A 12,612-nucleotide genomic window follows, 5' to 3' on the forward strand; every position below is an offset into this window, starting at 1 on the left:
GCAGTTCATTTAAATGTAGTTTCACAACGTTTTGAAGCAGGTATGCTGTTGCTGAAGTCACGTCCCCCTTAGTGTTAAAATAGCTTTAGCTCATTCTCACTAAGGAAGCTGTTTTCATTTGACAAATATTTCAGTATGTGTTTCCCCCAATGTAACAGGATAAAATCTTTCATAAGCTGGGAAGTGTTTCTAAAAGTATGATGGTAATGGAGCAGAGACTTGCCCTTTGCTGAACTGAACCAGTGGTCCAGAGAGTCTGTTGTCAAGTTTTCTGCTGGCAGACAGTCTGGGTGATTGAGGAAGCAGCATAATGCTTATGCATGAGCTTGTGCTTGTATTGTGCCTGATACTATGATTGCTTCAATTACAGATTTGTTGATAGACCTTTGCTTGCTTGGGGTGATGCTGTGCAGTTTCCCTATTTTATGAAGCTATATTAATGTAAAATTGATACAGTATAATGAAGAATGATGCCCCCATATTTTTATTGATCTGTAAAGCATCACATGCATTTAATGTTCTGTACAAATACAATCTCATGCTGTCCCTGTTGCACGTAGGATTTTCATTTGCTTTAAATAAGACAGTCTGGAGTTGTTATTAACAGCTCTCTTTACAGCCTTCTTTCCTTGGGCTGAGGTCTGTGTTTTGAAAAACAGATCACATGGAAAATGCTGTATCTTCTTTTCCTCTTATCTAGAAACTTAGTCTCATGGGAGAGAAGTCAGGACCTCTGTGTATGCAGGAGTCTTCACTGAGGCACTGGATGCAGGCAGGACCTTACAATTCTTCAGGGCTTATTTTATATCAAAGTTCAATCGCCAAATGGCATCTCCCCACATCAGGGCTGAACTGAGTGGTCCTGGTAAGTACAGGCAGTAGGCTGTGCTTGAGAGCCTGACCAAGGTCGTGCTGGTGTGAATGGCTGGGGACAGATGAACCTGGAGGCATACAGCAACATACCTGCTCTCCATCAGAAAAGCAGGTAAGTGCCCTGGGTGGGGCACTGGCAGTCCCTGTAGCAGTGTCTTCTCTGCCCCATAGATCTGCCCCTGATAAAAGTAATTCAGTTGCCTTCAATAGAAGCTTGCTCAAATCCCGTAAAAAGTGTAAACAACGCTGCAGTAGCAAACCTCTGTAGCTAATGTTTTTCCTGCTAGGGTGATAATTCTTGGACCCTTACCACTTATGTACATGTGCTTGTATTAGCCTAGCAGCAAGTTGGGTTTGAAATGGTCTGTTGCTTTTATGTTTCACATTGCTTAATAAATCATTAGAAATATGATAGAGTTCAACAGTATTTTTCTTGTCAATATTCATTCATTATATTGGTGGACTTCAACTGTATGAGATTCACACCAGTGTAAGCATCCATTAATGCTTGTTTCCCAGCTGATTATTCTCAAAAGCAATGTAAGGTGGGCCCAGCAGCATCTGTCCAACCTCAGCTGGGGCCAGGATTTCTCACTGAAATCCTGATCATCCGAAGTGCTGACTTGATATTCTCATGAGTATTAGAGTTGTGGACCTGCTGTAGAACATGCTGCGATTGACCCAGCTGTAGTCTGTTTGCTAAATCTGTTTGAAATGTATTCTGGATTCTTGGGGTCTTTTTCATGAGCCAGGTCTTCAAAGAGGGTTTTTTGTTTGGTTGGTTGTTTTTGGTTGGTTGGTTTGTTTTTTCTTTCTCCTCCCAGATAGGGCTTCCTTTCCTTTGTGTGCTGGGTTCCTTGTCAAAACCATTTGTCATTGAAAAAAGGACTAGAGGAAATGACTTTGGCTTGGTTTGCTCCTAAAAATGAGCTTAGGTGCAGCATCTTTAATTTAGAATAAATGCAAAGTGATTTCTGCCAAGAAGACCTGCTGAAAGTCGGTTTTCTAAACAGCTGATGAAGGAAGTAATTGGGACAACTCAGGTAGGTAATGGTGCTAGGGTAAATATGATTGTAGCTCCATTTGATCTTAGAGCAGGGAGAAGCAGTTCTTGATAGGTAAGCACTGTCTGGGCAAGGATTGGAATTGGGTTAGAAGTTTGTTTGAACGTCAGATAAATTAGTCATATGTCCTTCCTTTTTTATGATGTCAACAACAGGTTTTCATGAGCTGGGAAATCTTCTGTGATTTTCCTCTATCTTTCTGAAAAGGTAAATATGAAGATGTGCTCTTAATCAGTAAGCTTTGAGTCACTCAGGCACTTAGTGTGTCCACTGGCCAAAAGCCTAGACAGAGCAGGGAGGTGTTGTGGTGCTGAAGCAATTAGTGCACAGTAAAAATACCAAACAGCAAAACATCTCACATGTATGTCAAGAAGTATTTATTTTCTCCTGACCCTCTTTCCAAATGGAACAGAGGGGACGGCATCTCCACAAAGGTGGTTGAACTTAAAATAGCGTGCAAAAGGACCTCACACCAAGAAACCCATACACACTGTAACCACGTGTCAGCTCCAAAGGGACCTCACAGCTGCTTACTGAACTGCCTCAGGAGTACAGTAGAGCCATCTGCACTGCTAAACAATGAAATTTCTAGTTTAACATCTGAACTGTGTGGCTATAATAGAAAATATTATGGTAAATGGTAGCAGATAACTTTTCTGTGCTATTACTGAGCAGCATCATGTGTGTACTGTTGTGGTTGCAACAAACTTCAGTTATAAGCCTCTATTTTAAGATGCTTATGACTACTCCAAAATGGCTGTCCTTTAGCTGAAAGTCTTCCTTTCTATTCTCAGCAGAGATGTGGGTTTACTTGGAAAGTTCCAAATTTCATTTGATTTGTTTTTTTACATTTTTGTGAATTTAAACAAAACCCCCTTCATGTCACCAATGAAGAACTGTATCAGATTTTATTGCATTGCTTTGCAAAGTATGTGTACATTTTTATCAGATATGAACTTAAGAGGTAGAGGAATCTGTGTTACTGCTAATTCCAGCATTTGGAAAATGTATTTCAAACTACTGAGATGAGATACACACCTTTTTTCTTTTCGTTTCTATATTTACCTTCTGATTTATAAGCTTCAGATTGTTCTTGGGTTTTGTTGTCTCTAAGCTTTCCTTCTACCTTCCTGAGTGGTAGAACCTTAAGTATCTTTATATTTTTGTTTAATGGTCACCTGAATTCAACAATGCAGCTTTTTTCCAAATTTGGGAGATAATAAAATGGAAATTGCCTGATCAACTCTCAATTTCCACCAAAACTTGAAAAATTACATGTTAGGGTTTCAAAGACCTTAAAAGACTATTATTTTTTTACTGGCCTGTGGTTCTTAATGTAAATTATGTTTTGTTATTTTCTTTTTGTCTTGCTGCTGCCCTTCAATTTAAAGGATGTGTTCTTGCCTCATGGTTGTAATTTGATTTGGTATTTTAATCTTAGATATATCATAAACACCTTCCTGGAATTTCTGCCTACTTTGTCTTAGAATTGACCCCCTTGACATAATATCTCTAGGGGGTTCTTGTGAAGTATGTGGCTCAGATTTAGCTCTAATCAACTACTAAACAAGCTGAAATCTTCCCTTGATAAGAACAAGCCCTAAGAGTGATGCTCGTAGCAGAATACTAATTTTTCTTACAGTTAGGGGTACTAAAAGGTCTTTCAGGCACAAAGTCATTGAGCTTCATAAACACCTTTGGACATAAATATTTGCTTTGTAAATGAGTTAACTGAAGGTCTTGCTAAGAGTCATGCAGCCACAATCAGGGCTGGGTACCACCATGAGGCTGCTGGGGGACCAGAGCTGGGTGGCTGCTGCTCAGCCTTGCACAGACCTGAGCAGCCCCTCTTGCTGCCCAGCTCTCTTGCTGGTTACCATGACATTTGATCACCTAGAAATAGGCTCCAGGAAGTCTGGGTCTTGTTCTGCTGCTCTCTGAGCTGGCATTTGCTGTTTTGCTTGCGTGGGTTTGAGGGGGAGGAGGCCGATAGCACAATAATGCTAATTCCCTTCACCTGTCCTTGTTTCTTTCCAGATCAAAGAACCAGGCTACTGAATTTTGACAGATTTGTATTGCGGATCATTTAACTTCCTCCTCGCAGATTTTGTGTTTGTTCTTTTGGCAGCTAATTGATAATGTGTTGAGGTTTTCCTTTCTGCTGTACGTCTCTATGGGTTAGCAGACTACTGTTATGACCCACACAGTGGTAGCTGGACTTCAGCGCATCTATCCACTGCACTGCAGAAACATTTAGGAGGTCCACGCTTGCTCATTCACAGTAGTGTAGTGCTGCCTCTGAAGTGCTCTGGCCGTGATTAATTTATCTGCTTCTCAGCAACCCTAGCTAATTAATAATGCTTATAGTGGCTAACATTGCTCAGACATCTGTGCATTGTACAGCTCTTCTTACAGTGGTTGATTAACAGAATCTAAACAACTAAAGTTCTAGCAAATCTGGCAAAATATTCTTATATAACAGTGCATTCAGTGCCTAAAATGCTTTTTATTCTAGGACCTCAGCCTCTTAAAATTTTCTTAAATATTTTTTTATCATAGCAGTGATGGTTTTATCACTTGCCCACAGTGGATGGGCTTTCAAATGCATCATACCTCTTGAACTCTGTTGTTTATTTGCAGCCAGAGAAGTGGAAGTTGGAAGTAGGCATGTGGTATGGATGCTACATATTTTTATTACTGCTATTTCTTTATTTTTCTATCAAGGTAACTGGATCAAGATGAATAAAAAAAAATCAGACTGATCTTCATATTAATTCTAAGTCATGGAAAAGAAAACTTTTCTATTCTAAAAGATTTAAGAAATGTGCGCAATGAACTTAATCTTTGTGTGTACCTCTTCATGTGATTTCTCTTGTGTAGCCACTGTCTTTTAAATACTCTAACAGAGAAACTCAAAAAGATGAGAAGAGCAGATAATGTTCATAAGCAACCAGCCCTATTTCAGCCCTCCTTACCATTTGATAGATCAGGAAGGGTAACTACTACTAATCTTCACTGCAATCTCAACGCACCTGGGAAAATTGAAATAATTTTTTTAATGTCTTAGCAGGTCATGAGCCATAGTGTTAATCATGGTACCTTGGCCTGATTCCAGTTTAGAAATCACATTCTGCTGAGCAAATGCACCCCATTGCATTTTCAGTGATTCACTTTTTGTGTTACATGGTGTGGAGTTGCTCAGAAAAGTTAGAGCTTCCCAACCACCAGAAATGCCTTAATAGTGGATGAGGTCAGTCTATACTAACTTTTCCTCCTTGTCCATCAGCTTAGTTTACAAAAGTACATTAAAAAGAAAGATAAGTGCAGTGCCTCACATGAAGGGACACTCAGCCACTGAGTTATGAGGGACAACTTCAAAAATGTGTGTGCATTGAGAAAAATGAGGCTTCTGACTGACCAGATACTGGTGAGCTCTTACAGGCTGTGTGTTTTTTAAAAGTCTCTTTTCATAAAATTTCCATCTCCCTGGTGGGAGCAGTTAATATGGGGGGGTTAGGGAAAGCAGCTTCTGTACAGGGTAAGCAAAATAAGATGGGAAAAGTGAAGCTGCTGCAGCTGGTGGTACTGAACTTGTCCAAGGCTTCTGGTTTCACTACCTCTAAAGAGTTGAAGTGAAGATAGTCATAGCGGGGGAGGTGGGGTGTGTGTGGGGTGTTTAAAAAACAATTTGCAAGGATAGAGCCTTTTATCAAAAAAGACAGGGGTTTTGAGTTGTGGTTTTCTTCACAACAGAAATGTTTTGCTGTATATTGCTAATATTGCTCAAATGAAACTGGCTCTCAAGGTATCTAAATGCATCTGAGTAGGGGTTCCAGTGACTTTTGGGCAATGGGAGCACTCAGTAACAAGAGAGGAAAAAAACATACTTGATACAATCTGTTGAACTGGAGCATTTTAATCAGAGCTGAGCTCTGAAGGAACCAGGTGTTATTTTGCTCCTGGCAGCAATTGAAACTTCACAGGCTTTTCATGACATCACATCTTTTCCCTGTCTTAACCAGTGACTCATCTTGCTTGCCTGTTTGTTCCTATTTCTAGCTGCCAGCAGGAATGGTAAAATCAGTGTTAGCATTCTCTTATTAATGGCATGTACTAGTCTGCCCAAGGTCTCTTCACTCACCCTTGTGGTTCTTGGTGGTGTTTTTTTTTCCCCGCCCCCCCTCCTTCCTCCCTCTCAAGATGACTTTTGTTTAGCTGATTCTTGATGGCTTCCACTCAAAAGTCTACTTTTGCAAAGTGAATGTGTATGTGTGTTAATATAACGTTGAGGGGCTCCAATTGCAGAGCAAGAGCCCTTCTGTGCTAAGCACTGGGCAAACACGGCTAAGGAAGTCGCAGGCCCAGAGAGCGTGCAGTCTGAAATGCACGTCCTGACACGAGAGTAGTGGGATGGGAACATACCAGCCACCTCGCAGCAGACATCAGTAATATTGACCAAAACAGCTAGAGATGCCAGAGGTCACTAGCAGTTTAAAACTTCACATTGCAACAGTCCAGAAAGGTAAGAAAATGCTGCTTTGAGCAGCTAGCTAGGTCCAGCGGGGAAGGCAGAACAGGGCAGCAGCAGAGGAGGCTGCATGAACAGTTGGAGACACCTGCCTGGAGGTAGGAAGAAAGCGAGTGGGACAGAGGTTATGGATGGCAGAATGGCCCTCTCACTGGTCACAACAGAGACACCAGCATAGGTCCATGTGAGCGTGAATGTTTCCTCATCCATGTAGAAGGGAAAGTAAACAGGTCTTGGACGTAAAGGGGTTGAGTATTACTGAGCCGCAGATTGGCCTGTAGCAGGACAAACAGCCCTCTCTCTTCAGGATATGCCTTTATTTCTTGCTTATTCAGGTTATCTGTTTTGTAGAGAACAGGAGCTAAGGTGGCCAGTCATGCTGAAACTGAGCTCTGTTTGGAAGGAGTCAGATGTTTCCTGACACTTTGTTCTCTAACAATTTGCTGTCCCTCTAACCACAGGGCTGTGAAGTTGATTATCCTGTCTCTGAGGCTGACCAAACCCCAGACAAGGTGCACAAAGCTATAGCGTATGTGTCACGATGTGATACTGAACAGCCAGGGAGGGGAGGAGGTCTCTCCTTCACCACAGCTGGTGAAGTCCCAAAATTGTGGTTAGTGCTGTTTATCGGGGGTGATGTAACCTCTGTACTGACTCTGAGCAGCCTAAGCAAGGATGATGATTCTTGTAATTGTTGCCAATCACCTGGACAACACGTGACTCTTATTCTTACATATTATTATTATTAGTCTATTTAAAAAAATCAAGTCATAACCCTTTAAAAAAAAATTGAAAGGTTTATTACTTTAGAGGTTGTTTGTCACATACACTGGTACAACAGTCATAGTGCTGAGGGGATTAAATCCAGTAGAGATGAGAAGCTTCAGTGACAATTTATTTGGAACAAAGAACTTGTGGCTGGAAATCTTCGCTAGAAGAATGGCGGTTCAGAATCAGGGATTCCTGTTTTTCAGACCTTCAATGAAGAGCATCTGTGATGATTTAAAAACTCAGATATGCTTCCTGTGTAAGTGCCTTGCTGTTTCTGCTGAGACAGCCAAGTAAATTTAAGAAAAGCTGGTTGTGCTCTTATTGTGAACGTTTAGGTGATGGATCTTGTGAGTAGAGGGCATCTGCACATAATGCAAATGCATTTAGGTCTTTTTCTGCTTTGATAAACACTGGATTTTGATTGCTCATTAATGCAAAACCTTCAAATTTTTGTTTCAAGCTACCAACTAATGGTCTTGTGGGGCTTTTTAATTGTTTGTATCAAGGACAAGCGCATATGTAAGCTACAAAAGAACAGAATTGTTAGCACATTAGTGTAAATATACCTCGCAGAGACCCTTCCATGCTTGGTTACAACCAAGCTTTCTGATTCCTCATCAGGGACAGCCAAACATGCTTCTGGATGCTGAAGGGTCAGGCTATTTTTCCTAGGCATTTGCTAGACTGTTAACTAGAGATACGCCAGACTTCTGCTGATCCCTGCCTGTGCCTCATCTACTTGTCTTCTAATGAGTTTGTGGTCTACCTGGAAATCTTGCAAACAACTTGGGGGGGGGGGGGGGCAGGGGGTGGAAAGCAATCTGCGTCAGTTATTTTCTCCTTCATTAGGTAAATGTCTTGCATGTAAAAACCTGAAATGCCTAATCACCTAGGGTTTGTGGTGTTTTAACTTATATAAGGGCAGCTACTGTAAACGTTGAAGAATCTGAGCTCAGATTTTGCAGTTTGTTTTATTTATGTTGAAGTGCCTGGGGGTGCTTACTGAAGCCAGCATAAAATGTGGTGTGAGTCAGGAAAATTAAGCTAGTTTATAGCTGTCTAAGAAGCTAACAGAACCTGAGGAAAAAATTCACTACAAGGTGATATTACAAAGATTCAAATGGATTTGGAGAAATGCAACTAAAAACCTTCAAGGGTAGATGACATGCTCTGTACCTGTACAGTAAAACAGAGCGAGGAATCCATCAGTGACTCACATACAGATGACTCACATCTCTGCATTGTACCACATGGCTACCAGGGCAAGGTTATTAATAAACTTTACATACCATGGAATATAGGATACCTTTCCCCCCTGCACACCCCCTCTGATAACGTGAGAAGGCAGACACCTAAGTATATGCTAATGAATATACAAATTACCTTCCCAATGAGGCAAGTGCATTGTCCACCAGAGAACACGTTATGACTAAGAAAATGCATGTATCTCTTTGGGGTTCTGTACTCCTGCAGCCACATCCTTGTCTCTTGCTAATGTATAAATCGGGGCACAATACACAGGGGTTCACAGGCAGAATACTGAAACCGACAAACCAGAATAACTAAATTTCAGAGCTTTCAGGCAACAGCACAGTTTGCCTTTAACATGGACAGACTCTGTGGGCTGAATCCAGTTCCTCATTGAGCCAAGGCACTGAGATGGCACCAGGGCAGGTTTTGGAAGCCACCCTCAGAGTCCCTTGGGGCTGCTTCCCAGGGCAGCCTGGATGTACATCTTCAGACCTAACTCCTTCCTCCAAACTATTGTAAAATTTAATTTATTTCCAAATTATTCTGCATGTAGCTAGACAACGTGTCTTGCAGTTGCTTACTGCCTGGTCACAGCCTCCTTCCCTAAGCCCAAATGAGCACAGAGCAGAAAATAGAAGATGAGATTTGGGAGGCAGAAGAACCTGGGAATGCAGGTGTAAAACAATAACGCTGTGAGCATGAGAACTAAAGCAGCCTGACTTCCTATGGATTTGTTTCTTTTTGTTGGTCGCAGGATTTGAGAAGTTACTAATACTGATTTAGGTCTTTCTCCTAATGAGGCATGAAGAAAGCCTCTCCCCTGTGGATCCTTTGGTGTCAGAAAAAGATAAGTGTTGCACTTAAGCTTTTACTCCCAGCTAAGGTACACTTGATGTCTGTCTTCTTCACCTCACCAACTATTCTCGTGACATGTGTAAGAAGGTATCTTCTGAGAGCTTTTCCCCTCAGTCAAACTTGATCAAAAGTCAGTAGTTATAATGAGCATATATACATGCATGTGTGGAGACTGATGATTCAATAAGCCTCAAGTCCTTAGGAAGTCAGGCTAAAATACAGCAACTATCATGTTTCTGAATAAACAGTGTGATGCTATTGCTGCTGAGACCTTTCCTACTGCTTCAAGTACAGTCAGAATCTAGCTGGCACCGCTAGTTTGGCTATTCAGCAGCTAAGCAAGGATGCAGTGTCAGTGAATATGGCAGTGCTCTCTGACAGATCAATGGCGGGAGAATAAATGGTCACTTGGGCTGTGAGGTGTAGCCACCTCATTCCAGTATTTCTTGTCTGGAGGGAACAGGAGGACTCCGTCTTCGTCAATGTGCAATGCCTCACCGTGATCAGCCAATGCACAACTTTCAAGGAGAAATCCCTTCTTTTTTTCCAGAAGTGTAGTAGAGAAACAGCACAAGATTCAAGCTGCATAATCTCTCCACTGGGAAATTTGTGGTGTCTTACAGTTGTGGATAGCCTCACGGTAATGCAATAGGCAGAGCCTTTTAAGCAAGCTGCAGGGAGCTTATTTACAAGCGCTTTCCTCCTACAGAGAGCCTCTGTGATATTCTGGTGCAGAACAACAGGCAATCATTGATGCTTTCCCTTTTCATAGACTGGCTAGCATGTGTTCTGGAAGGGCCAACACTGTCTCTTGCAGCAAAAACAAAGCTGCACGTACAGGAATGATGGACAGAAAGATTTTAAAGCTGAGTAGTTTCCCTCCCACTGCACTTTGTGTGTTTTCTGGGGTTGTGATGTGCTGTGTCTGATCAGAAACTGGCTCTGTACTCCTGCAAGAGTGCTCTACATGGATTTTTTTTTTTTTACTCTTCCAGCTATGATTGATACATCCTTTAGGGTCTTTTTCTCTAGAGAGGAGAAACTTTAATAACATTTTAAACCAGTAGCAGTAAATGCGTTCTTAAGTGTGGGTTTTGGAGGACTAAAAGACCATTCATTTCTGAACTGCTAACCCATAAGAGTAACTAGCAGCCAACACCTTATGCTGAACACATGCTTTGAAGGTAAGGCCTTTTGCCTCCCTGCAGCTCTTCCCAGAGTTGCCATTTGCCAAAAGATGGATGAAATGTGTTTATTCAGATGACATAGACACCTGATAGATACCTCCTGAATGAGAGATATGTGTTAAGCATGTGACTTCTCTCCTTGGTTCAGAAGGCAGGTCCAGAGGGAACGGATTGTCTGCAGGACTGCTGATCTGCTATAGAAGCATTCCTCAGTTCAAGAGCAGGCACCCAAAATGTGAGGAATAAATGTTGTTGGCATCCAACAGATGGTAGTTGATGTGTTTTCCAGCTGTCACAAGTCTTTCAAAATACTTGTGTTATATATGCCAGCGTTTCACCTTTGTGCTGCCAGGCCAAACATAGAAATGACAACTGCAGGTAGAGGTATTTTACAGCACTCTATAGGTAAAGAGAATTGAGCTGAACCAACAGAAGAGGATTAGTACATCTCAGATTAGCATGTGCACCTCAGAGATCGTGATAATTTCAATTGCATCAAGTCTTCAGTTGTCTCTAACCTCAGGTAAGAACTGAGTCACCCGCAGCATCTATCTCAAGGACATTTTCCTGGCCATGACACTAAATTGGAACATGTAATTTGCCTGGTACAGTCCTAGAGTGTTTCCTATTGCCTCTGCTTTGAAGTGTTAGCTTTCAGTGAACTCTGCTAATGTTTTATTATTGCACTGAGGCTGAGGCAGAGAAGAGCAATTAAAGGGTTGACATCTTAGGTATTTTTTTAATAGTGCATGTGTCAAAATGCATTTAACAAATCATAGTTGATGCAAAAGTCCAATTCACACTAAAATGTAAGTAGAGTTCATTTCAGCTGGGAGCAAATGAAAATTTTAAGATGTATAATAACAAAAAGTGGTTGCCTTATTTTAGATATAGGACATAGCTACAGCTCCTGTTTCTGAGAATTGAAGTCTTAAAGTCTAAATATTCCTTTTTGTGCCAGGATACAGCTGGACAAGAAAGATACAGAACCATCACTACAGCCTACTACCGAGGAGCCATGGGCTTCATCCTCATGTATGATATCACCAGTGAAGACTCCTTCAATGCAGTGCAGGATTGGTATGAAATGTTGTTGTTGGGTTTAGTTTTTGGCCAATTCTCTCCTCAATTGCTTGTTGATAACATTAGACATCCCACCCTCCACAGTGCTTTGCATTACCATATTCTTTCCTCTTCATCTAAACTTTGGGGTAAAAAATTTGGTTTTTAAACTCTTCTTAGAAAAAGTTCTACAGCTTCACTTTTATGAAAAAATTATAATTCAAATACAGTAGCATACTACAGCAGATGTTGCTTTTAAAAGTTCTAATTTATTGTAAAGAAATTAATCCTTTAATGCATTATTTGGGCTTATAAGGTTTCTGGCCATGCTGCTGAAAAAATCCAGTTTAACAGTGATTGTTTTGGTCAGATCTCATTTAAAATCCAATAAGGCTAAATCTTTCCAAGCTGCCTTAAAAAGTGATTTTTAAATTTTTTTTAACCTACAAATGTAGACACATGGAACAGTATTCACTCTGCCTAACTTGAGATAATTAAAAATCTAACTTTACCCATATAAAAACTTGTGAAGTTAAAATTAGTTGTAGTAAGAGGAGGAAGAGCAAGGTCTAGGACCCAAAACAAGCATACCCCTTGGAAGGGGCCTGTCTGTTAGTACTGACTACAGAAGGCACCTGAATAACTCTGTAAGGCAGTGCTCAGTGTGGAATGGGGGGATGGGGGAAAAGGAGTTACCTATTAAATGCGAAGCGTGGGGACTTAGCCCTAAAACGAGGTATGAAATGGATTCTCAGCTGTTATGAGCTCCTCTGGCTCCACTGAGTTCAGTACAAATACAGAAACACCAGAAAGTTATTTCTGGACTTTCTGATGACAAAAAGCCAGAAAATATTTTTGCCTTAACAGCAAAAAAAGAAAGCACCAGGTCAGTCACTTTAAGAACTCCATGGCAGTATCAAAGCTGCATTGGCACCCAGGCTCGTCTCCCCCACAATTTTGGTGTGCACTTCCCCTTCCCCACCTGGAAGCTCCCCTTGTAGCTCATGTCACCTGTCATCTT

At 41.2% G+C, this 12,612-nt stretch overlaps 2 protein-coding genes across 4 annotated transcripts in view; one reads left to right on the forward strand and one right to left on the reverse strand.

The window, feature by feature from the left end:
- The window catches only part of LOC142059163 (transcription factor BTF3 homolog 4), a 186,908-nt gene that overhangs the window by 62,780 nt on the left and 111,516 nt on the right, over window positions 1-12,612 (reverse strand). The window lies entirely within an intron of this gene.
- RAB3B (RAB3B, member RAS oncogene family) overlaps window positions 1-12,612 on the forward strand; it is a 59,098-nt gene that overhangs the window by 33,541 nt on the left and 12,945 nt on the right. For all 3 annotated transcript variants that reach the window (XM_075097637.1, XM_075097636.1, XM_075097638.1), the window contains one exon: window positions 11,491-11,609. In XM_075097637.1, coding sequence (XP_074953738.1) covers window positions 11,491-11,609 — 119 coding nt within the window. The remainder of the gene's footprint in view (window positions 1-11,490; window positions 11,610-12,612) is intronic.

This window comes from Phalacrocorax aristotelis, chromosome 6, assembly GCF_949628215.1.
Source record: "Phalacrocorax aristotelis chromosome 6, bGulAri2.1, whole genome shotgun sequence".
NCBI lineage: Eukaryota > Metazoa > Chordata > Aves > Suliformes > Phalacrocoracidae > Phalacrocorax > Phalacrocorax aristotelis.